Genomic DNA, 25,819 nt, shown 5'->3' on the forward strand with positions numbered 1-25,819 from the left:
CATTCTATGTTGTATGTCTAGTTTGTCTGTTTCTGTGTTTGGCCTGATATGGTTCTCAATCAGAGGCAGGTGTTAGTGGTTGTCTCTGATTGGGAACCATATTTAGGTAGCCTGTTTTGTCATTGTGGGTGATTGTCTATGTTAGTTGCTTGTGTCAGCACATTTCGTATATAGCGTCACGGTCGTTGTTCATTTATTGTTTTGTTCAGTTTACTTCGTGTTTTTGTCATCCATTAAAATGATGCATTCACACCACGCTGCGCTTTGGTCCGCTTCTTACGACAATCGTGACAGTGTCAGTCACCTAGTATATACAGTACCAGTCAAAGTTTGGACACGCCTGCTCATTCAAGGGTTTTTCTACATTGTAGAATAATAGTGAAGACATCAAAACTATGAAATAACACATGTGGAATCATGTAGTAACCAAAAAGTGTTAAACAAATCTAAATATATTTTAGATTCTTCAAAGTAGCCACCCTTTGCCTTGATGACAGCTTTGCACACTCTTGACATTCTCTCAATCAACTTCATGAGGTAGTCACCTGGAATACATTTCAATTAACAGGTGTGCCTTTGTGGAATTTGTGGAATTTCTTTCCTTCTTAATGTGTTTGAGCTAATCAGTTGTGTTGTGACAAGGTAAGGTTGGTATTAGGAAAATAAACCTATTTTGTAAAAGACCAAGTCCATATTATGGCAAGACCAGCTCAAATAAGCAAAGAGAAACAACAGTCCATCATTACTTTAAGACATAAATGTCAGTCAATATGGAACATTTCAAGCACTTTGAAAGTTTCTTCAAGTGCAGTTACAAAAACCCTCAAGGTCTATGATGAAACTGGCTCTCATGAGAAACTCCACAGGAAAGGATGACCCAGAGTTACCTTTGCTGCAGAGTTACCAGCCTCAGATTGCAGCCCAAATAAATTCTCCACAGAGTTCAAGTAACAGACATCTCAACATCAACTGTTCAGAGGAGGCTGTGTGAATCAGGCCTTCATGGTCAAATTGCTGCAAAGAAACCACTACTAAAGGACACCAATAAGAAGAAGAGACTTGTTTGGGCCAAGAAACACGAGCAATGGACATTACACCGGTGGCAATCTGTCCTTGGTCAGATGAGTCCAAATTTAAGATTTTGGTTTTCAACCACAGATGACCTCCGCATGTGTGGTTCTCACCATGAAGAATGGAGTAGGAAGTGTGATGATGTGCTTTGCTGCGGACACTGTCAGTGATTAATTTAGAATTCAAGGCACACTTAAACAGCATTGCTATCACAGCATTCTGTAGCGATACGCCATCCCATCTAGTTTGCTCTTAGTGGGACTATCATTTGTTTTTCAAAAAGACAATGACCCAACACACCTCCAGGCTGTATAAGGGGTATTTGACCAAGAATGAGAGTGATGGAGTGCTGCATCAGATGACCTGGCCTCCACAATCAACTAATCTCAACCAAATTGAGATGGTTTGGGATGAGTTGGACTGTAGAGTGAAGGAAAAGCAGCCAACAAGTGGTCAGCATATGTGGGAACTCCTTCAAGACTGTTGGAAAATTATTCCAGCTGAAGCTGGTTGAGAGAATGCCAAGAGTGTGCAAAGCTGTCACCCATATTAACCTTCTGAGGTTAACCATGGTTGGGTGTTTAAAGTTGAAAGTACATTGATGTAACGTGATATACAGTAGTTGTGCAAAACAACCCAACGGATTACATCCACCTTCCGTTTTCCCAGATCTGCTCTCTGTAGGCCACTACAATATTACGTCATATGAGCAACATGAATCAAAGTATTAGTAGCTGCAGAACAAGTCCCTCTTCTGAAGGCCACATCGGGAAACTCCTTGTGCACAGCAGCTTAAAGCTTAATCATTAATCAAAGTCATAAAAGCACACACCGGGCCAGAGAACTAAGCAGAGACCCCGGGCCAGAGAACTAAGCAGAGACCCCAGGCCATTTTCTGCACTTGACACAAATAACTTGTTAAGATGGCTTCCCTGACTACCCCTAGCCAGCATAGCTGGCTCCCTGGCCTGGCCTCCTTCTCTTCCACTAATCTGATCAATCTTCAGAGATTCTGTCTAATACTTCCTCCTTAGCAACACATGGTGCCTGTGTCAATGTCACCTCACAGCAGCCATCATGACATTGACCGCCGTTTGAAGTCCAACAACGTGCGTCAGCATGCGGAAAGTACATATATAGAGAACCTTTAAAAGTACTAAGAAATGGCTGTTGGTGATCAAGCGCTGCAGACAGTGAAGTAGCAAATTACGTTTGCGCCCCAAGTCTTCAAACAAACAGTAAACAGGAACACCAGTCAGGACGGTTGGCTCGCCTCAGAAGGCTACTCGATAATCTGAACATGAAGAGCCAGTCCCAAACCACTACCATGTGTAAATGTACAGACAGAGGATGCTATGTTCAAATACAGGGCTGAAAAAGTGCTTAAAGTACTGGCAATAATTTTGCTTTCATCTTCAATTGCGTGTGTAGAGGGGTCGGAATCACTGTAAATCTCATGCAGCAAAACCAGAGTTTATATTATGTTTAGACATCACACGCTAACAGACACATTCATACAGAGCTAAAGCACTACTTGGTGAGATGGGTAGGCCCACGGCCCCTCTAAAGTTCCTGCCACTATGCAGACAGACAGCAAGACATCCACCAAGCCAGTCAGACAAAACAAGTTAATTATGACTGCCTTGAACACACACACACACACACACACACACACACAAATAAACCCGTTACTTAATGAGCGGCTGTTGGAAGGGTGTGTGAGGAGTGGTGAAAACCCATAGGCTGCTAAAAAATGTTGTTTACTGTTTTCAGTGTTGTCATTTCACGCTGTCGTCCTCTCTTGGCCGTCCTTGAGGACGGGAAGTTGCGAAATGCAGCAGTCGACTGGTGTATATTTTTCATAGTGACACAGGAGAAGCTAATGACACTCTCTCTCAACAATACAATGTGAGCACAGTTTCCCACATGTCTAGAGGGATTTACTGAACAAATGTGGCTTAGGAGAAATATCCAAATACACAGCCAAGGGACTGTAAATGCTCTGTAACAACCCCAACATTTCTTTATAGATCTAATAGCCTCAGATAGGCCTCTATGGCACGTCGCCAGCTATAGTACTACAGCTACACTGGCTGCTCTACCCCATACATCATTATATTATCAGGAATTATACCGATTTGCAACAACAGATTTTTGCCATTTCCCAACTGAATTATCCAATAAAAAAAAATGAAAGTACAAACATAATCTGATGTGGCAAATCTAAAACACACTTTTTTAGTTCTGGATCTAGTCAAATCAAATCAAATTGTATTTGTCACATGTGATGAATTATAACAGTTGTAGACTTTACAGTGAAATGTTTGCTTACGAGCCCTTCCCAACGATGCAGAGTTAAAAAACTATAATAAAAATATGAATAAAAAACATGGAATTGGGCCTCCTAAGCTGAACAAATGTGCTCAGTATACTGACGTGAGTCCGGGCTTCTGGCACAATGTGGCTGTATAGTATTATGAAGCAACTAATGATAACTAACACAGCGAGACAGAGAGAGTCTCTGAGTTCACTCACTGGCAGTTTTTCAATGAGACCAATGTTCTTCATACGTACAGAGAGAGCTGCCATATTGGCTTTATGCATCTCTCTCACAGTTCTGTCAAAGGGGCGAAATAGAACCCACCTTAATAACAATTCTCACTTAGAAGTGCCAGTCAGAGAGTCAGCTACATGAATACTTACACTTGGCCTCTCTATGAACCACATTTAAACAACCAGCCCATAATAGTAACTCTGGTACCTGAGCTCTGTGGAGTTCCATCTTCCGCCTCACTCAGGGCTTTAACCCTGGACAGGGACAGCATTCAGCCTACACACTATACTGTTACACTTTACTGCCTGAACACTGTGTACGCAGATTTATAACACTTCATATTTCCACCGTGCATTCTCCTCATATTGTAACTTCTCTCTGCCTTTCTGTCTGTCTCAGTGTTGGCATGGAAAGGACTTCGAAATAGACTGACTGGTTGTCTACTACACCTCGTTGTGCTGACTCGCTGTACTGTATGAGTCAGGTAGCACATGACTCTACGTAAATATTAGGATACATGCCTATCACTATTACCCCATATGCTTAATAAGCTGAGATCAACTCAAATAGAGATTGTGTAAAAGACAGCATACAAGGATTTTGTAGGATAAAAAAGGTCAGATCTGTTTATGAATCTGCATCTACATTTTGTTCACTGTATCAGCCCACTTTCTGCAATATGACTTAAGCAGTTGTTAGTTCGTTTTGGGTTAGTTTTAGGTTAGTTTAAGGTTACCTGCGGCCTCCTGGCACTGGCTGCGGTTGATGTAGGTGAAGTGGTGGTGGCAGCTCTGGGACTCACACACACAGACCTGTCCTGTCAGGTTGCACCCAGAAAACATGCAGGCTGGGTTGGAGGGGCCCACAAACTTCTCCCTCTGCCTGTCCCGGTGCTCATGTCTACGGCTCTCTAAAAGAAAGAGAAGAGGGGACAGGAAATAGTCAGTCATCATGAGTCACTGACATTAGCACCACACAGATCCACGCTGGGGCACCCTCATGCAAAGCCTGAGCTTGTGTGTCATCACTAAGATATGTTCCTAGCGTTAGTCACCAGCGTTCAACATCTGATACGGATTAGCAACGTTCAAAGGATTGCATTCTTTGCTCCTGACTGCTAGTTGTGGGAGACTCACCTGTCTTGCCGGCCCTCATGCAGGATTCCATGTCAGGGTAGGCGAAGGAGCCCAGGCAGGATTGACGAGCGTCACACACACACATGGCCCCCGCTCTGTCACAGCCCGTCTGCAGGGGGCAGCGCTCATCCTCCAACCCAGCCTCCGGGCTGTCAGGCAGAACTGTGGAGAAGAGGAGACGTGATATTAGAGGAGAGGAGAGAACAAGAAGATAAACATCATCAGAGCGATCCAGCACAGTGTAGTGGGGCCTGGGCTGAATCAGAGCAACCCAGCGCATCATAGTGGGGCCTGGGCTGAATCAGAGCAACCCAGCGCATCATATTGGGACCTGGGCTGAATCAGAGCAACCCAGCGCATCATAGTGGGGCCTGGGCTGCTTCAGAGCAACCCAGTGCATCATAGTGGGGCCTGGGCTGAATCAGAGCAACCCAGCGCATCATAGTGGGGCCTGGGCTGAATCAGAGCAACCCAGCGCATCATAGTGGGGCCTGGGCTGCTTCAGAGCAACCCAGCGCATCATAGTGGGGCCTGGGCTGAATCAGAGCAACCCAGCGCATCATAGTGGGGCCTGGGCTGCTTCAGAGCAACCCAGCGCATCATAGTGGGGCCTGGGCTGAATCAGAGCAACCCAGCGCATCATAGTGGGGCCTGGGCTGAATCAGAGCAACCCAGCGCATCATAGTGGGGCCTGGGCTGAATCAGAGCAACCCAGCGCATCATAGTAGGGCCTGGGCTGCATCAGAGCAACCCAGCGCATCATAGTGGGGCCTGGGCTGAATCAGAGCAACCCAGCGCATCATAGTGGGGCCTGGGCTGAATCAGAGCAACCCAGCGCATCATAGTAGGGCCTGGGCTGCATCAGAGCAACCCAGCGCATCATAGTGGGGCCTGGGCTGCATCAGCCATCCCTCCCTGATCTGTTCCTGCCCTGCATATCGTGCCATAACACCGCTGTTGAGCTGATGTGTTTGCTTTTGTTCCACAGCGAAGGGCCCTCCCAGGGTTCCCCTCTGCTGGCTGTCCTGATTCCTCCTCTGCTCTCTGTGTGCCACCACCTACACCATGGCCCATGCCAAACCATGTGATTAGTGTTTCATTTGAAGGTTAAAAAAGTGCCTGTCCCTCATTTTAAGGTGAACCCTGTTATGCGAACAGAACTCTTTATTTTAATACGGTGAGACTATCATTATTCATTATTATTTACTCCATAAGAAACATTGAACATCTGATAGTCAAATCATGGTGTAATAGCAGGTGAGCTGGTTCTATTCTTTTTGGCCATTTTCTGGTGTTTTGTTACCCATAGATAGACAGGCTAGAAATGTTTTTAAAAATATATATAAAAGAAATCCCCTCCCTGTTGCACACAAAGAGCTTCCATTCCCCCCGTCACAAGGGGATTTATGGCTGATCTAAGATGAAATCGCTAACCCTGTTACGGTCAACCCTGTTACGGTCAACCCTGTTACTTTATTTGGCAGTTAATAGTCACTTACAGTATTATTTTATTTATTTAACCTCTTGAGATGGGAAGACATGTTTTTATTAAGGCGAACATGTGCTCATCATGACAGAATGTTACAATTATGTGAAATTAATAATTCACTAACCAAAAGGGACTGATTTCGTGGAATGACCCAGCTCCTCCAGGCTGAGCTCTACACAAACACATCTAATGACAATGGTGGGTGGAGGGTGGAGGGGAGACAGGGCCCCTCTCACCATGTGGCTTAATTACCACCAAACCCCTGGGACCAGAAGACCCACCACGTCAGCTGCCGGGCGAGCCCCCCTTTCTGCTCCTCAGGGACCCCCACAGGGTGGCTCTGTTCATGCCTGATGCAGTGCTGCCTGCCACAGAGTAAACAGGCTCAAACAGAACACGCCACAGCACAGTGCTCTGCTCCTCTCCCTCCAACGGCTTAGCCCCTGGGCCTCAATCAACAACGTAAAGACTTGATTACTGCTTATCAAAATATGCTGGCTTCTCTCACAGACACATTTAGAACTGTTGTAGAAAATGAGTGCCTGAGCGGTGCCATGGGTATACTTTTCATTGAGCTGCGATGGGTATACTTTTCATTCTTTTCTTTCAGAAAGGGAGGCCTTGCTTTCATACTCTTCCCTGGGCCAGGAGACAATGCAGTGATGATTCATTAAATATGATGGTGTATGAATGAAACGTCTTGGCTGGCTTTGAAGAAAATACTTAAGAAAATTCACGTTGTTAATTTATTAAGAAGAAACAGAGAATTGTGTTATTAGATGTTGTGGGGAAAACAGGGATGAACTTCTATTCCTTTCAGAAGTGGTCCTTGAAGTAGAGCTCGCTGTCTGTAGCCTATAGTGGTCACCCAGACTAACCCATGGCTCTCTCTGAGGTGTTAATTCTGCAGCTCAAAGTGTGAATATGGCCAAACAGAATATTTATCAGAGACTCTAAAAGTGATTATTTCCAGAGTTAAATATTGGGTGGCAGACAGTCATGGTCCCTATGAGCTAAAACAGCTGAGACATTAGGGAGAGTAGAGGGGGGAGGAAGAGGTACCCACTACCCATATTAACTTTGGCTTGGCCTTGAAATGTCATCTCATAGAAAACTCCTCTGTCTATCAGGCAGCCTGGGTAGACCAGCCAGCTGGTAGAGAGAAAGGACAACAGGCTTTTCAAACAGACCTCTACTGCCTCGCCAAAACTCTTCCTCGTTTCCTGTCACTTTTAAATGATCCGCACCTCCAACTTTTTTCTATCTCTGGGCTTTTCTGTGCCTAGGAGAGTATTTGTACGCGGCAGTCATTGACACTGGGTGTCTGAGTCTGTGGGGTTCTTCAGGAGTAGGAGGCAGGAGGTAGACAAAGCATAATGAGAGGATGGGGGGGGGGGGTGAACCTTTAATTACTGTAGCTAATGATTAGGTTGACCCCCTGGCTGTGATATGACCCCACTCAGCTGGCCTGGCCTGGTCCTGCTCTGACTCTGGCCAGGGCTTGGATCACAGTTGGGTCTCTGGGGGAGTCCTCTCAGCCATGGAGACTGCTTGTCTTGGCATCTGGAGCTGCGGTGGGAAGGTTGACCTCTGAGACCCTGTGGCTGATAGCGGGCCAAAAAGGAAGTCTTTGAAATATTAGATCATATTAGAGGAAGAGGGAAGTGGACAGCATGTGAAGAAGTACTGGAAAAGACGCAGTGTCCAGTCTGTGCTCTTGAGGACAGACATGCTGTGAGGTGGTATGTAAGTTCTCTGGAGAAGGTGGGAGCTTTGAAGAGAGAAGAGGGGGCACTAACACAGTGAGACAGCTAAAACAAAAACACCCATACCAAACATTGATATCACTCAAGTGGTGCAATACCCTTTGGGGGTGAAATTAGTTATCTATGTGTTTGGATTCACAGGCAACTTTCCCTAATCACAGCTGTCATAACAATAAACAACCACTTTATTGTTAAATGTGCAACCAGAGGGAAAAAACTCTAGACCACCTTTACTCCACACACAGAGATGCATACAAAGCTCTCCCTAGCCCTCCCTCGCCCTCCATTTGGCACATCTGACCATAACTCTTTACTACTGATTCCTGCTTACAAGCAACAACTAAAGCAGGAAGTACCAGTGACTCGCTCAATAAGGAAGTTGTCAGATGACACGGATGTTAAGCTACAGGACTGCTTTGCTCGCACAGACTGGAATATGTTCGGGGATTCTTTCGACGGCATTGAGGAGTACACCACATCAGTCACTGGCTTCATCAATAAGTGCATCGATGACATCGTCCCCACAGTGAAGGTACGTACATACCCCAACCAGAAGCCATGGATTACAGGCAACATCCGCACTGAGCTAAAGGGCAGAGCTGCCGCTTTCAAGGAACGGGACTCTTACCCGGATCCCGCTATGCCCTCTGACGAACCATCAAACAGGCAAAGCGACAATACAGGACTAAAATTGAATCGTACTACACCGGCTCCGACGCTCATTGGATGTGGCAGGGCTTGCAAACCATTACGGACTACAAAGGGAAGCACAGCCGCGAGCTGCTCAGTGACACAAGCCTACCAGACGAGCTAAATAACTTCTATGCTCGCTTCGAGGCAAGCAACACTGAAGCATGCATGAGAGCATCAGCTGTTCCGGACGACTGTGTGATCACGCTCTCCATAGCCGATGTGAGTAAGACCTTTAAGCAGGTCAACATACACAAGGCTACAGGGTCAGACGGATTACCAGGATGTGTACTCCGAGCATGCACTGACCAACTGGCAAGTGTCTTCACTGACATTTTCAACCTGTCCTTCACGAGTCTGTAATACCAACATGTTTCAAGCAGACCACCATAGTCCCTGTGCCCAAGAACACCAAGGTAACCTGCCTAAATGACTACAGACCCGTAGCACTCACATCCGTAGGCATGAAGGGCTTTGAAAAGCGTGTCAAGTCTCACATCAACACCATTATCCCAGAAACCCTAGACACACTCCAATTTGCATACCGACCCCAACAGGACCACAGATGATGCAATCTCTATTGCACTCCACACTGCCCTTTCCCACCTGGACAAAAGGAATACCTATGTGAAAATGCTATTCATTGAGTACAGCTCAGCACCCTCAAAGCTCATCGCTAAGCTAAGGACCCTGGGACTAAACATCTCCCTCTGCAACTGGATCCTGGACTTCCTGATGGGCTGCCCCCTGGTGGTAAGGGTAGGTAACAACACATCTGCCACGCTGATCCTCAACACGGGGGCCCCTCAGTGGTGCATCCTTAGTCCCCTCCTGTACTCCCTGTTCAACCATGACTGCATGGCAAAGCACGAATCTAACACCATCATTAAGTTTGCCGACGACACAACAGTGGTAGGCCTGATCACCAACAGCGATGAGACATCCTATAGGGAGGATGTCAGAGAACTGATCGATACCATCGGTCACCACATTCTTTTGGAGAGATTGCAAACCAAAATTGGTCTACACGGACAAGTTCGGGCCTGGTTTAGATCTTATCTGTCGGAAAGATATCAGTTTGTCTCTGTGAATGGTTTGTCCTCTGACAAATCAACTGTAAATTTCGGTGTTCCTCAAGGTTCCGTTTTAGGACCACTATTGTTTTCACTACGTATATATTTTACCTCTTGAGGATGTCAGTTCAAAAACAGAATGTTAACTTTCACTGCTATGCGGATGACACACAGCTGTACATTTCAATGAAACTTGCCCCCACTGGAAGCCTGTGTTTCAGACATAAGGAAGTGGATGGCTGCAAACGTTCTACTTTTAAACTCGGACAAAACAGAGATGCTTGTTCTAGGTCCCAAGTAACACCTTCAACATCTTCTGTTGAATCTGACAATTAATCTTGATGGTTGTACAGTCGTCTCAAATAAAACTGTGAAGGACCTCGGTGTTACTCTGGACCCTGATCTCTCTTTTGACGAACATATCAAGACTGTTTCAAGGACAGCTTTTTTCCATCTACGTAACATTGCAAAAATCAGAAACTTTCTGTACAAAAATGATGCATGAAAATTAATCCATGCTTTTGTTACTTCTAGGTTAGACTACTGCAATGCTCTACTTTCCTGCTACCCAGATAAAGCACTAAATAAACTTCAGTTAGTGCTAAATACGGCTGCTAGAATCCTGACGAGAACCAAAATATTTGATCATATTACTTCAGTGCTAGCCTCCTACACTGGCTTCCTGTTAAGGCAAGGGCTGATTTCAAGATTTTACTGCTAACCTACAAAGCATTACAAGGGCTTGCTCCTACCTTGCTCCTTTCCGATTTTGTCCTGCCGTACATACCTACACGTACGCTACGGTCACAAGACGCAGGCCTCCTAATTGTCCCTAGAATTTCTAAGCAAACAGCTGAAGGCAGGGCTTTCTCCTATAGAGCTCAATTTTTATGTAATGGCCACTGAAGACTCATCTCTTCAGTGGGTCATATAATTGAGTGTAGTCTGGCCCAGGAGTGTGAAGGTGAACGGAAAGGCTCTGGAGCAACGAACCGCCCTTGCTGTCTCTGTCTGGCCGGTTCCCCTCTGTCCACTGGGATTCTCTGCCTCTAACCCTATTACAGGGGCTGAGTCACTGGCTTACTGGTGCTCTTCCATACCGTCCCTAGGAGGGGTGCGTCACTTGAGTGGGTTGAGTCACTGACGTGATCTTCCTGTCTGGGTTGGCACTCCCCCTTGGGTTGGGCCGTGGCGGAGATCTTTGTGGGCTATACTCTGCCTTGTCTCAGGATGGTAAGTTGGTGGTTGAAGATATCCCTCTAGTGGTATGGGGGCTATGCTTTGGCAAAGTGGGTGGGGTTATATCCTGCCTGTTTGGCCCTGTCCGGGGGTATCATTGGATGGGGCCACAGTGTCTCCTGACCCCTCCTGTCTCAGCCTCCAGTACTTATGCTGCAGTAGTTTATGTGTCGGGGGGCTAGGGTCAGTTTGTTATATCTGGAGTACTTCTCCTGTCTTATCCGGTGTCCTGTGTGAATTTAAGTATGCTCTCTCTAATTAGCTCTTTCTCTCTTTCTTTCTCTCTCTCGGAGGATCTGAGCCCTAGGACCATGCCTCAGGACTACCTGGCATGATGACTCCTTGCTGTCCCCTGTCCACCTGGCCGTGCTGCTGCTCCAGTTTCAACTGTTCTGCCTGCAGCTATGGAACCCTGACCTGTCCACCGGACGTACTACCTGTCCCAGACCTGCTGTTTTCAACTCTCTAGAGACCGCAGGAGCGGTAGAGATACTCTTAATGATCTGTGATGAAAAGCCAACTGACATTTACTACTGAAGTGCTGACTTGCTGCACCATCGACAACTACTGTGATTATTATTATTTGACCATGCTGTCATTTATGAACATTTGAACATCTTGGCCATGTTATGTTATAATCTCCACCCGGCACAGGTATGTAAGTTCTCTGGAGAAGGTGGGAGCTTTGAAGAGAGAAGAGGGGGCACTAACACAGTGAGACAGCTAAAACAAAAACACCCATACCAAACATTGATATCACTCAAGTGGTGCAATACCCTTTGGGGGTGAAATTAGTTATCTATGTGTTTGGATTCACAGGCAACTTTCCCTAATCACAGCTGTCATAACAATAAACAACCACTTTATTGTTAAATGTGCAACCAGAGGGAAAAAACTCTAGACCACCTTTACTCCACACACAGAGATGCATACAAAGCTCTCCCTAGCCCTCCCTCGCCCTCCATTTGGCACATCTGACCATAACTCTTTACTACTGATTCCTGCTTACAAGCAACAACTAAAGCAGGAAGTACCAGTGACTCGCTCAATAAGGAAGTTGTCAGATGACACGGATGTTAAGCTACAGGACTGCTTTGCTCGCACAGACTGGAATATGTTCGGGGATTCTTTCGACGGCATTGAGGAGTACACCACATCAGTCACTGGCTTCATCAATAAGTGCATCGATGACATCGTCCCCACAGTGAAGGTACGTACATACCCCAACCAGAAGCCATGGATTACAGGCAACATCCGCACTGAGCTAAAGGGCAGAGCTGCCGCTTTCAAGGAACGGGACTCTTACCCGGATCCCGCTATGCCCTCTGACGAACCATCAAACAGGCAAAGCGACAATACAGGACTAAAATTGAATCGTACTACACCGGCTCCGACGCTCATTGGATGTGGCAGGGCTTGCAAACCATTACGGACTACAAAGGGAAGCACAGCCGCGAGCTGCTCAGTGACACAAGCCTACCAGACGAGCTAAATAACTTCTATGCTCGCTTCGAGGCAAGCAACACTGAAGCATGCATGAGAGCATCAGCTGTTCCGGACGACTGTGTGATCACGCTCTCCATAGCCGATGTGAGTAAGACCTTTAAGCAGGTCAACATACACAAGGCTACAGGGTCAGACGGATTACCAGGATGTGTACTCCGAGCATGCACTGACCAACTGGCAAGTGTCTTCACTGACATTTTCAACCTGTCCTTCACGAGTCTGTAATACCAACATGTTTCAAGCAGACCACCATAGTCCCTGTGCCCAAGAACACCAAGGTAACCTGCCTAAATGACTACAGACCCGTAGCACTCACATCCGTAGGCATGAAGGGCTTTGAAAAGCGTGTCAAGTCTCACATCAACACCATTATCCCAGAAACCCTAGACACACTCCAATTTGCATACCGACCCCAACAGGACCACAGATGATGCAATCTCTATTGCACTCCACACTGCCCTTTCCCACCTGGACAAAAGGAATACCTATGTGAAAATGCTATTCATTGAGTACAGCTCAGCACCCTCAAAGCTCATCGCTAAGCTAAGGACCCTGGGACTAAACATCTCCCTCTGCAACTGGATCCTGGACTTCCTGATGGGCTGCCCCCTGGTGGTAAGGGTAGGTAACAACACATCTGCCACGCTGATCCTCAACACGGGGGCCCCTCAGTGGTGCATCCTTAGTCCCCTCCTGTACTCCCTGTTCAACCATGACTGCATGGCAAAGCACGAATCTAACACCATCATTAAGTTTGCCGACGACACAACAGTGGTAGGCCTGATCACCAACAGCGATGAGACATCCTATAGGGAGGATGTCAGAGAACTGATCGATACCATCGGTCACCACATTCTTTTGGAGAGATTGCAAACCAAAATTGGTCTACACGGACAAGTTCGGGCCTGGTTTAGATCTTATCTGTCGGAAAGATATCAGTTTGTCTCTGTGAATGGTTTGTCCTCTGACAAATCAACTGTAAATTTCGGTGTTCCTCAAGGTTCCGTTTTAGGACCACTATTGTTTTCACTACGTATATATTTTACCTCTTGAGGATGTCAGTTCAAAAACAGAATGTTAACTTTCACTGCTATGCGGATGACACACAGCTGTACATTTCAATGAAACTTGCCCCCACTGGAAGCCTGTGTTTCAGACATAAGGAAGTGGATGGCTGCAAACGTTCTACTTTTAAACTCGGACAAAACAGAGATGCTTGTTCTAGGTCCCAAGTAACACCTTCAACATCTTCTGTTGAATCTGACAATTAATCTTGATGGTTGTACAGTCGTCTCAAATAAAACTGTGAAGGACCTCGGTGTTACTCTGGACCCTGATCTCTCTTTTGACGAACATATCAAGACTGTTTCAAGGACAGCTTTTTTCCATCTACGTAACATTGCAAAAATCAGAAACTTTCTGTACAAAAATGATGCATGAAAATTAATCCATGCTTTTGTTACTTCTAGGTTAGACTACTGCAATGCTCTACTTTCCTGCTACCCAGATAAAGCACTAAATAAACTTCAGTTAGTGCTAAATACGGCTGCTAGAATCCTGACGAGAACCAAAATATTTGATCATATTACTTCAGTGCTAGCCTCCTACACTGGCTTCCTGTTAAGGCAAGGGCTGATTTCAAGATTTTACTGCTAACCTACAAAGCATTACAAGGGCTTGCTCCTACCTTGCTCCTTTCCGATTTTGTCCTGCCGTACATACCTACACGTACGCTACGGTCACAAGACGCAGGCCTCCTAATTGTCCCTAGAATTTCTAAGCAAACAGCTGAAGGCAGGGCTTTCTCCTATAGAGCTCAATTTTTATGTAATGGCCACTGAAGACTCATCTCTTCAGTGGGTCATATAATTGAGTGTAGTCTGGCCCAGGAGTGTGAAGGTGAACGGAAAGGCTCTGGAGCAACGAACCGCCCTTGCTGTCTCTGTCTGGCCGGTTCCCCTCTGTCCACTGGGATTCTCTGCCTCTAACCCTATTACAGGGGCTGAGTCACTGGCTTACTGGTGCTCTTCCATACCGTCCCTAGGAGGGGTGCGTCACTTGAGTGGGTTGAGTCACTGACGTGATCTTCCTGTCTGGGTTGGCACTCCCCCTTGGGTTGGGCCGTGGCGGAGATCTTTGTGGGCTATACTCTGCCTTGTCTCAGGATGGTAAGTTGGTGGTTGAAGATATCCCTCTAGTGGTATGGGGGCTATGCTTTGGCAAAGTGGGTGGGGTTATATCCTGCCTGTTTGGCCCTGTCCGGGGGTATCATTGGATGGGGCCACAGTGTCTCCTGACCCCTCCTGTCTCAGCCTCCAGTACTTATGCTGCAGTAGTTTATGTGTCGGGGGGCTAGGGTCAGTTTGTTATATCTGGAGTACTTCTCCTGTCTTATCCGGTGTCCTGTGTGAATTTAAGTATGCTCTCTCTAATTAGCTCTTTCTCTCTTTCTTTCTCTCTCTCGGAGGATCTGAGCCCTAGGACCATGCCTCAGGACTACCTGGCATGATGACTCCTTGCTGTCCCCTGTCCACCTGGCCGTGCTGCTGCTCCAGTTTCAACTGTTCTGCCTGCAGCTATGGAACCCTGACCTGTCCACCGGACGTACTACCTGTCCCAGACCTGCTGTTTTCAACTCTCTAGAGACCGCAGGAGCGGTAGAGATACTCTTAATGATCTGTGATGAAAAGCCAACTGACATTTACTACTGAAGTGCTGACTTGCTGCACCATCGACAACTACTGTGATTATTATTATTTGACCATGCTGTCATTTATGAACATTTGAACATCTTGGCCATGTTATGTTATAATCTCCACCCGGCACAGCCAGAATAGGACTGGCCACCCCTCATAGCCTGGTTCCTTTCTATGTTTCTTCCTAGGTTTTGGCCTTTAGTTTTTCCTAGCCATCGTGCTTCTGTACAGCACTTTGAGACATCAACTGATGTAAGAAGGGCTATATAAATACATTTGATCTGATTTAGTGCCAGGATAACAACCTCTCTCTCAACGTGATCAATACAAAGGAGATGATTGTGGACTATAGGAAAAGGAGGACCGAGCAAGCCCCCATTCTCATCGATGGGGCTGTAGTGCAGGTTGAAAGCTTCAAGTTCCTTGGTGTCCACATAACCAACAAATTATCATGGTCCAAACACACCAAGACAGTCAGGAAGAGGGCACAACAATGCCTATTCCCCCTCAGGAGACTGAAAAGATTTGGCATAGGTCCCCAGATCCCCAAAACAGTATACAGCTGCACCATTGAGACTAGTTGCATCACTGCCTGGTATGGCAACTGCTCGGCATCCGACCGTAACGGACTACAGAGGGTTGTGCGTGCGGCCCAGTACATCACTGGGGCCAAGTTTCGTGCCATCCAGGACCTCTATACCAGGCGGTGTCAGAGGAAGGCCCTAAAAATTGCCAAAGACTCCAGCCACAGACTGTTCTCTCTGCTACCGCACGGCAAGCGGTACCGGAGTGCCAAGGCTAGGTCCAAAAGGCTTCTTAACAGCTTCTACCTCCAAGCTATAAGTCTCCTGAACAGCTAATCAAATGGCTACCCGGACTATTTGCATTATCCCCCATCCCAGCCCCATTTTTACACTGCTGCTACTGTCTGTATATTATTATTTTTTACCTTTATTTTACTAGGCAAGTCAGTTAAGAACAAATTCTTATTTACAATGACGGCCTAGGAACAGTGGGTTAACTGCCTGTTCAGGGGCAGAACGACAGATGTGTACCTTGTCAGCTCGGGGGTTTGAACTTGCAACCTTCCGGTTACTAGTCCAACGCTCTAACCACTAGGCTACCCTGCCGCCCCATTATCCTTGCATAGTCACTTTAACTCTACCTATATGTACATTATGACCTCAATTACCTCGACTAACCGGTGCCACACATTGAATCTGTACCGTTACGTCCTGTATATAGCCTCGCTACTGTAATTTTATTGTTGCTCCTTAATTATGAGATATTTTTCTATTTTTCTTGTTCATTATTATTTTTTTTCTTACTTCAGTTTATTTCAGTAATGACTTTCTTAAAACTGCAAAACTGAAAGAATATTTCACTGTAAGGTCTCAACCTGTTGTATTCGGTGCATGTGACAAATACAATGCACTTAATATACAGTATGCAAATCCAGTCCAAAAGTCGTTATAAGCTTACACTTACTGGATATTTTGCATTCTGTTCAATATCAATTGTACCAAATATTTTCTCATTGACTGTACACGTTTGTCTACTACAGACATCACATGAATACTTGGTCTACTTCCTTCGACCTCTATCACTCTTCCATATTGACCACCCAGAACAAGGAGCAGAGAGAGAAGCAGGGATCAGAGAGCGGAAACATTTACCCCCTACTCCTGATTGCGACCTCACTTTAATACCCTGCCCCTGGCATGGGAGAGAAATCCAGGATCAACCCGGGCCCTGTGAGGTGTTTATTTACCCGCACCCAGCCAACTCTGCTGGGGGGCCACGTGCATGTGCTGGGGCCCACCGCTAAGGGACCAGAGGCACGACTCAATCATGGAAGCCATTCACTTGGACCCATTCAAAGTTGTTAATTTGACAGAGGAAGTAACTGGGGGTATGAAAGGGGATTAAGGCCTCTGAGCACAACGTTAAATAAAGCCCAATCAGGGACACTGTCTCCTGGGACACCCTGGGGTCGGAGACCCCCGGACCCCCAGACCCCACAGCGTGATGATGGAGGGCAGGGTCATGTAGATCTGGCCCCAACGTGGGACTGCTTTCTCTCACCTCTGGTCATGTCAGTCCCATGCAATCCCTTTATTTCAGTCTGGATAGAGACCAGGTGAGGGACTGACTGGCAGGGGGTTTGAAGTGATCCTGACCATGCCCCATGCCCACTTCTCTCAGGGGGAAACTCCTGTTCTCCCTCACCAACTGTGTGAAGAGCTAATCTTGGCTAGAACACATGCACGTACGCACACACACACACACACACACACACACACACACACACACACACACACACACACACACACACACACACACACACACACACACACACACACACACACACATCACAATGGTGATGGATGGGTAGCCTAGAGGCCCTATTAGAGAGCCAGCCTCTGGAGTATTGTCTTCCTGGGAGCCAGGGATATCATGTGCACAACAGCTTTATAGACTGTTAGTATACAACTGGTATAGGACATGGTCTGATAGGAGGGAAGGCAGGGACATTACAGTGTGATTCATGGTAAGGTCATTCAGATAAATCTGCCAATGACCTTTGCAATTTTGCCTTGACCCCAAGGGAGCCCTCAGAGCCACATCACAGGCCTACTGATTGTGCAGCCACATCACAGCAAAACACTTTCTACAAGGACAGCCAATCTGTTTCAGGATCAAATTAAGACAGAGTACTTGAAGTGTACATGCACAGTTACAGTCAACACATTTCCCATTGTTAAGCCACCCATGCTTTTTAAATATTAATTTCTGTTTAATCTCAATTCAATGCCTTTTTTTTTTAGAGATGTCAGGTTGGGCTCTGGCAGTAAAGTCTGCACTCTAGTAAGACTGACGTGGAGGCATGCTGCCAAAGCTGTTGCCAAACCTATTGTCATGCCTGCAAGCGAAGAGAGCTGGTGTTTAAATGGGGAAAGTGAACAGTCTATCTAACATGAGACGTCCTCTGTTGGCAGTCAAGAGCTACTAAAACCTTGAAATCTGGTCCAACCAACCCACTGAGAAGAGAGACAATGTCAACACAGCACAGTCAATGGAATCATGAACTGGCTGGCACACTGTAGTGTAGCCAAGCCAAATGACAATAATCACTTACTACGGAGATTAAACTTTTATGCCCTGAGCTGAGAGTGATCTTGATGAACAATCGTGTTGTTGGAACCTCAAAGCCAAATCTCCTATTCTTCCATCAATCAATAAGAAATGATTTCCTAGTAGCCTTACTATAAAATTAAGATATTTTTGCCACTCTAGGTTATGCTCACATTTCAGAATGGGAAACAATACTAACATTTAATTGGGACTACTTTATTCATAAAGTGATACAAGTCTTATTTTAGACATAAGCTACCCACCTTTACAAACTCCTATATCAGGGAGCGTTACAGCTCCCGTTTGGCTGACAGCCGCGCAGGTTAGTCCTAAAGCGCAGTAGCCCAGTTCCCAGTCCTTGCCGCCGCACGGCTCCCACTCCAGCCGGCTACACTGGTCGCAGCATCCGCACGGGTCCTTGGCTAGAGTCCGGCCACTCTCGCAGGCTTTCAGCGGACACGTCCGGATATCACAGGGCTTACATTCATGAGCCATCAACACACGCACCAGAATTGAGAAATGCAAGAATGTGACCAAACACTTACTGAACATATTTCAAAGCTGATGATGAGTCCAACAAGTTTGGTATGTTAAAAATGTAAGCAGACTATTTTCTTCTGTCAAGTGAATCGCCACATGAAATCCGCGAGGTCCGTTGTTCCAAAATGTAAAACTTGCGGTTGAAAAAATGATTTAAAAAAGTTGTTGGTGCCTTTCGCTATCAGTACCTTCACTACAACAGACTAAGCAGCATATAGCCTTCTACAATAGCCTACCGTGAAAAAGTGAACGGATGCTCCTGGTCTGGTCTCTCCGGTAGGAGAGATGCCAGTAGGTATGTGTACTTTCAGTGTCGTTTCAATTAAAATAATATTATGCTACTCTTACGCCGCGTCCTACGACATCCACTGTGCGCGTCTGTCTGTCTTCTGCGTTTGGAGAGGAGTGAGGATGCCCTAACACCAAAACACGGGGATGCAATCTGAGACCCAAATTGACATTTCAGGCACATAGAAATTAGCAGCACCCCTTCCTCTTGACTGACATGGACGCCACCCAGTCACAAGTAGCGAACGGAGGGAGGATTTGAATTTAGATATCCCCTAATCGTTCGGCTGGTCCTCTCGTTTTGTTACGCAATAGGTATGCATTCTCACTATAACCTTGACAGTCCCGTTGAACATAATGTTCTTTCCACTTTTACTTTTCTTTTATACTTTTTAACTTAATGACAAATGCATAGTTACATTTTTTTTTTATCACATTTTCATTTAAAACATGCTGTTTTCTATTTTAATATACTATATTTTCAATTCAATTGAGGATTATGGTAAATGCTCATTGTAACGGAATTTGAAATAGATGATTATGCTTGTATGCAATTCAACAAATACATGTTTTTCAATCAGTAGGCTGCACACTAGGGCATCTCAAGAAGCATGTAGACCAGCATTCAGGTGTGGTCTCAGTCACACACGAACACAACAACATTCTGGGCACATTGCTTAATTCGTGGAATAGAATTAACATCTGCACACTGGACATCATTCAATCCCAATAACTCCAGTTGATGGCCCATGTCAAAGTATAATTTGCCTATCCAATAGCCCTTGTCCACCTCAGAGAGCTGTTAAGCAAGGCTCGGCCACATCTTGAGTTCTCTCTGCCCATAGAAAGACAGTGCAGTGACCAGTGGAGACCTAAAGTAGTGGTGCCAATGACCAGTGGACACCTTGGTCAGGTCTATATGAGGTACGTCATATTGTGCCATTTACAATACCATTTGCAAAGTAGCCTACAACATCCCCTGCTAGCTGTTTAGCTCGCCAGTATTAAGACATGTTGGCTATAGGCCCTATTCATGTGTATTGTCTTGAGATGTTCAGCAAAACTTAGCTACCTTTAAAGATAACTCCTTAAGACTGGACATTGGGTGCTTTTTTGAAACATGGTGGGTCTCTTGAGAGTCCACTGCTGTAGCTCAGAGCTCAGAGTGGGGTCCCTGATGGCCAATGGGGGCCCCGGCTTCATGTCATACAGTCAGGATACTGGACTCAATGATTCTCACACAGAGGACAGGCTGCTTTCATTTAGCTACAGTTGTTTTTTTATTCACATTGTTTATGTTATGACGACATATCAGATATTGGTCCAGAAAAGGTCTTGTAACACACAATATTTCTACATTTGTTTATGTTACTTGTCGGCAAAGCACCACAGTTTATTGAATCTTTTTCAGCTCACTATGACTCCTGGTGGTAATCTGTTTTGGGTCTTTCCCTGCTTATGCTCATGAACAGAAAGCAGTGCTACTCACTAAAACTCAACAACTGTTAAGAAATAATCTACTGGGGTTCAGTACTGGATTTGGCAAAGGATAAATGAGTCCTTGTGCACAGATATGCTCTCTTTTCAATGGATTTTTCAATGGAATGGAACCTTTACTGTATAAAAATGATTCATATATACAGCTCTGGAAAAAATTAAGAGACCACTGCAAAAATGTCAAATTCTCTGATTTTACTATTTTTTTTAAAACTATTTACACAGGTATGTGTTTGGGTAAAACAAACATTTTTGTTTAATTCTATAAAGTACTGACACCATTTCTCCCAAATTCCAAATAAAAATATTGTAATTTAGAGTATTTATTTGCAGAAAATGACAACTGGTCAAAATAACAAAAAGATGCAGTGTTGTCAGACCTCGAATAATGCAAAGAAAATAAGTTCATATTCATTTTTAAACAACACAATACTAATGTTTTAACTTAGGAAGAGTTCAGAAATCCATATTTTCAATCACAGCTTTCATGCGTCTTGGCATGCTCTCCACCAGTCTTTCACATTGATGTTGGGTGACTTTATGCCACTCCTGGCGCAAACTTTCAAGCAGCTTGGCTTTGTTTAATGGCTTGTGACCATCCATCTTCCTCTTGATATCATTCCAGAGGTTTTCAATGGGGTTCAGGTCTGGAGATTGGGCCGGCCATGACACGGTCTTGATCTGGTGGTCCTCCATCCACACCTTGATTGACCTGGCTGTGTGGCATGGAGCATTGGAAAAACCAATCCTCAGAGTTGGGGAACATTGTCAGAGCAGAAGGAAGCAATTTTTATCCCAGGACAACCTTGTACGTGGCTTGATTCATGCGTCCTTCACAAAGACAAAACGGCCCAATTCCAGATCATCACTGATCCTCCACCAAATTTCACAGTGGGTGCGAGACACGGTGGCTTGTAGGCCTCACCAGGTCTCGCACCCACTGTGAAATTTGTCATCAAGCATCATCCCACCATCATTAATAAGCTAGATTCAGACATTGTGTGGTGTGTGTATTAAGGCGTCCGCATGCCTCCCAACCGAAACAGTTCAGAATTGTTTCACATATTCTTCACACAGATCTGAGGTCGGTATTTACTGATCGCATGCAAGTTTGTAATTAAGTTCACATGCTCCTGTTTTTTCTCTCAAACGGCCCTAAGGTGAAGTAGGAACTAGCGTCATCTGCCCTTGTTGGGCTGGCATGTCACATTTGTTTGTGTAGGTGTTAAACGTTAGGTGTGAGTGCAAGTGAGTTGAAAAGGTAAAAGGTTAGGCTGTGTTTGTTTCCTTGCAGTGGCAGATTGATGCTCTGTGTGTAGGCACAGCTGCTGTGGGCAGGACAGAGGCACAGACCCAGCTCCCTGTAGTGTCAACAACAGATGACAAAAGCCTTATGTGAACCATGAGGTAAGATCCTGAGGAAGAGGCGTCTTGATCTTTTAGACAGCACTGGGGAGATGGGGAAAACAAGGCAAGGCAAGGGAGAAGGGGTAATAGTCATTAGCTGGCTTATACTATATTTATAATTCCTTCTATTATACATAGTGCCTTATGAAGCTTGCTATAAATATGAATAACAGTCAGACACACAGAGAGTGTTGCCTTAGAGGAGTGTAATGATAGAGGACACATTAGTAGCCATCTAATGCCATACCAAATTATTTTACTATTATGGTAAACCCAATAACACCTCCTTCATGTGCAACATCTGCTGTGGGCAACAGGTTCCAACACAAACACTGCATCCAGGAAACCAGCCTCCAGCACGCATAATCAGCTCTCGCTAGACAACCCTGTTCTTGTTTCCCTAACCCTCCTTCCCTCCTCCCTCCATCCCTCCTTACATCTCCTCTCAAACGGACCGACTGCTGGTTGCTGGTCGCCCGGTGCTCTCCAACGACAGATCGGAGACAGAGGTTAGTTTCCATTCACTCGTAAAGATCCAGCCCCCCCGAGAGGTACAATTACCTATTTGCTCAGGATCAGCTTTTAACTAGGTCCAGCTGGCTACGCAAAGGCCACTCATCTTTCCCTATCGTCCAGCAGGGTTTGCTTTGGCAGGGTGGAAGAACACCAAAGCTCTCAGGGAACACAACTCTCTCTCTCTCTCTCTCTCCCCCCCTCTCTCTCTTTCTCTCTTTCTCTCTCTCTCTCTCTCTCTCTCTCTCTCTCTCTCTCTCTCTCTCTCGCTCTCTCTCTCTCTCTCTCTCTCTCTCTCTCTCTCTCTCTCTCTCTCTCTCTCTCTCTCTCTCTCTCTCTTTACATGCAGTGTGAGCTACTAATCAGACCTGGCTTTGCCTGGAACAACAGCATAGAGCCCACACCTCCTGGAAGGGAAGGGAAAGCTGTGGTATTTCAAGAGCAAATCATTAGGCATCATTTTTCTGTCAGAACCTCAGTGATTGGGAACAAGCCGAGTGTGACATACAGAGTTCAATGTCATTATACCCACTCTGATAAGACCGTTTGGCCTCAGTCTGATACAAGGCCTGCTAGAAACCTTTGTTGTCTCTGACCTCAAGCAACTCATTTTGACTTTTGAAATTAAATGTTACCTTAGTACAGAGCTCTTGGTAACTTAGAGGTGATGTTTCAAAACTTGTGTGTTTGTTTGCGTGTACATGTACTGTACATTTCTGAGTCCCAGGGCAGGGAGCAGAGAGCTGGTGGGTTACCATACATTCTCAGTTCCTGAATGTGCTGGTGGACTGACTCATGGGCTAAGGAGCACCAGGGGCGCTGCTGCTGTTACTAACTCCCACAACCTGCAGCGTGTCCATCACTCTCCCCCATGACCCCAGGGTGCAGACACAGATACCCTGGTTGTCTCATCATCCCATATTTGAGGAGGCCTACAGTACAGCTGGAGGGGGTTATTAGGGTGGGGCCACGTTTGAGGGGCTGCCACAGACCCACAGTACAGGGCCCATGGTGACGCAGCAAGCCCCCTCCATGGCCACAGGCTATGTGTTACAGCCTAGAGGGCTATGTGTTGAGTGTGTATGTAGTGGGCAGCGTGCGGCACACCTGATTACAGGCCTGAGGATGTAAGGAGGGATATATGGGCCTGCTATCGCACACGCTATGCTTATCAGTGAATGTATAGCACTGAGCTGGGCCTCAAGGCCATGGTGATGGCAATGCAAACATAGTGACAGTTGAAAGAATTTTCCAGCCGTTCACATGTCTATAATGAATAACAGTGGAGATACGGAGCTGTTGGTACTGCAGTACAGTAAGTAATAGAGCATGCTGAATTTCCCTGCTTAAACACAAGCAATGTTAGTTAGGTCATCTGTTTCTTATACACTCATCACCTACTCACTCAAAAGAGAGAAAACATGAATATGCGAAGGAATGATAATGAGCCAAAACAACGTTTCTTTAGCTTTTGATGGCATGGCATGTGGCAGAAAGTTGATGAATACAACATAACACTTAGTCTTGCCCGTCTCCGACATCTGTACAGCATATTGAGGTAATAACAAACATGGGTTATTACTTTCCTTTTCCATAATTATTATCCAGAGGGACTTTCAATTCTCACGATACACCTTTCATTTGTTGGGGCCTCCGTGGAGAAACTGAGGAAACCCCAGTGGTGTAGTGGGGCCTGGAGACGTGGGTATACTCTAATTGTTCTCCAAAATGTTCCAAACGGCCCACCCAGCAAAGGAAAGGAGCCCTGTGTGAAAAATTCTATGAGAAACAGTGACATACACTGAATGACCTAAAATTATGAGGCCAATCCAAGCTGTACTGTGTAGTATGCTATTAGTAGGGCTTCTGATAAACTGAGTCAGAAATTCACAGGTTTTAGATATTGCCAATTTTTTTTAAGGTTTTCATTCTCACAGTCACTTTTTTTTAATAGAAAAACATTCAACTTGCATATTCTAAGTCTACAACAATGCTTAAACCACATCAGGAGATCACTTTTGAGTTCTGGGGAAAATCTAAGAAATTTGAATTTTTGAGAGTAGTTACCCTTTATTTAAAGTGTGCAGGCACCTAGCACCATTGTTTGATTTGCATGTTTCTATAACAAATGAGATGGAGTTTGCAAAATAAATGGCCACTGAATGATCAAATAATCATGATATCACTCTGACAGGTAGAAATAGGCGACTTTGTAGCTAGTTACCATTAATAGTGAACAAAAATATAAACGCGACATGCAACAATTTCAAAAATTTTACTGAGTTAAAGTTCATATATGAAAATCAGTTAATTGAAATGAATTCCTTCGGCCCTAATCTATGGATTTCACATGACTGGCCAGGGCGCAGCCATGGGTGGGCCTGGGAGGGCATAGGCCCACCAATCAGAATTAGTTTTTCCACACAAAAGGGCTTTATTACAGACAGAAATATTCCACAGTTTCATCAGCTATCCGGTTGGCTGGTCTCAGATGATCCCGCAGGTGAAGAAGCCGAATGTGGAGGTCCTGGGCTGGCATGGATACACGTGGTCTACGGTTGTGAGACCGGTTGGATGTACTGTCAAATTCTCTAAAATGACGTCGGAGGCGGCTTATGGTAGAGCAATTAAAATGTTCTGGCAACAAGTCTGGTGGACATTCCTGCAGTCAGCATGCCACTTGCATGCTCCGTTAAAATTTGAGACATTTGTGTCATTGTATTGTGTGACAAAACTGCACATTTTAGAGTGGCCTTTTATTGTCTGTGTAATGATCATGCTAGTTTAATTAGCTTATTTAATCAGCTGCCAGGTGGATGGTGTCACACCCTGACCATAGTTTGCTTTGTATGTTTGTATGTTTTGGTTGGTCAGGGTGTGATTTGAGTGGGCATTCTATGTTGGATGTCTTGTTTGACTATTTCTATGTCTGGCCTGATATGGTTCTCAATCAGAGGCAGGTGTTAGTCATTGTCTCTGATTGGGAACCATATTTAGGTAGCCTGGGTTTCACTGTGTGTTTGTGGGTGATTGTTCCTGTCTCTGTGTTTTGCACCAGACAGGGCTGTTTTTGTTTTTCCACGTTTATTGTTTTGTAGTGTTCGTGTTTATCTGTTTTTATTAAACATGAATCAATATAACCATGCTGCGTTTTGGTCCGCTTCTACTTCACCTAAAGAAAACCGTTACAGATGGATTATTTTGGCAAAGGAGAAATCC

The 25,819-nt window shown here is 45.4% G+C and overlaps 1 protein-coding gene across 2 annotated transcripts in view; it reads right to left on the bottom strand.

Annotated features, from left to right (window-relative positions):
* The window catches only part of LOC109904012 (cysteine-rich motor neuron 1 protein), a 55,394-nt gene extending 36,043 nt beyond the window's left edge, over positions 1–19,351 (bottom strand). For both annotated transcript variants that reach the window (XM_020501070.2, XM_020501071.2), the window contains exons 1-3: positions 18,619–19,351; positions 4,762–4,923; positions 4,362–4,535 (exon numbers count right to left, since the gene is read on the bottom strand). In XM_020501070.2, the coding sequence (XP_020356659.2) occupies positions 4,362–4,535; positions 4,762–4,923; positions 18,619–18,907 (625 nt within the window). In that variant the 5' untranslated portion in view covers positions 18,908–19,351. The remainder of the gene's footprint in view (positions 1–4,361; positions 4,536–4,761; positions 4,924–18,618) is intronic.
* Between the last annotated feature and the right edge of the window lie 6,468 nt (positions 19,352–25,819).

The sequence above is a fragment of the Oncorhynchus kisutch genome, linkage group LG14 (assembly GCF_002021735.2).
Source record: "Oncorhynchus kisutch isolate 150728-3 linkage group LG14, Okis_V2, whole genome shotgun sequence".
Classification (NCBI taxonomy): Eukaryota; Metazoa; Chordata; class Actinopteri; order Salmoniformes; family Salmonidae; genus Oncorhynchus; species Oncorhynchus kisutch.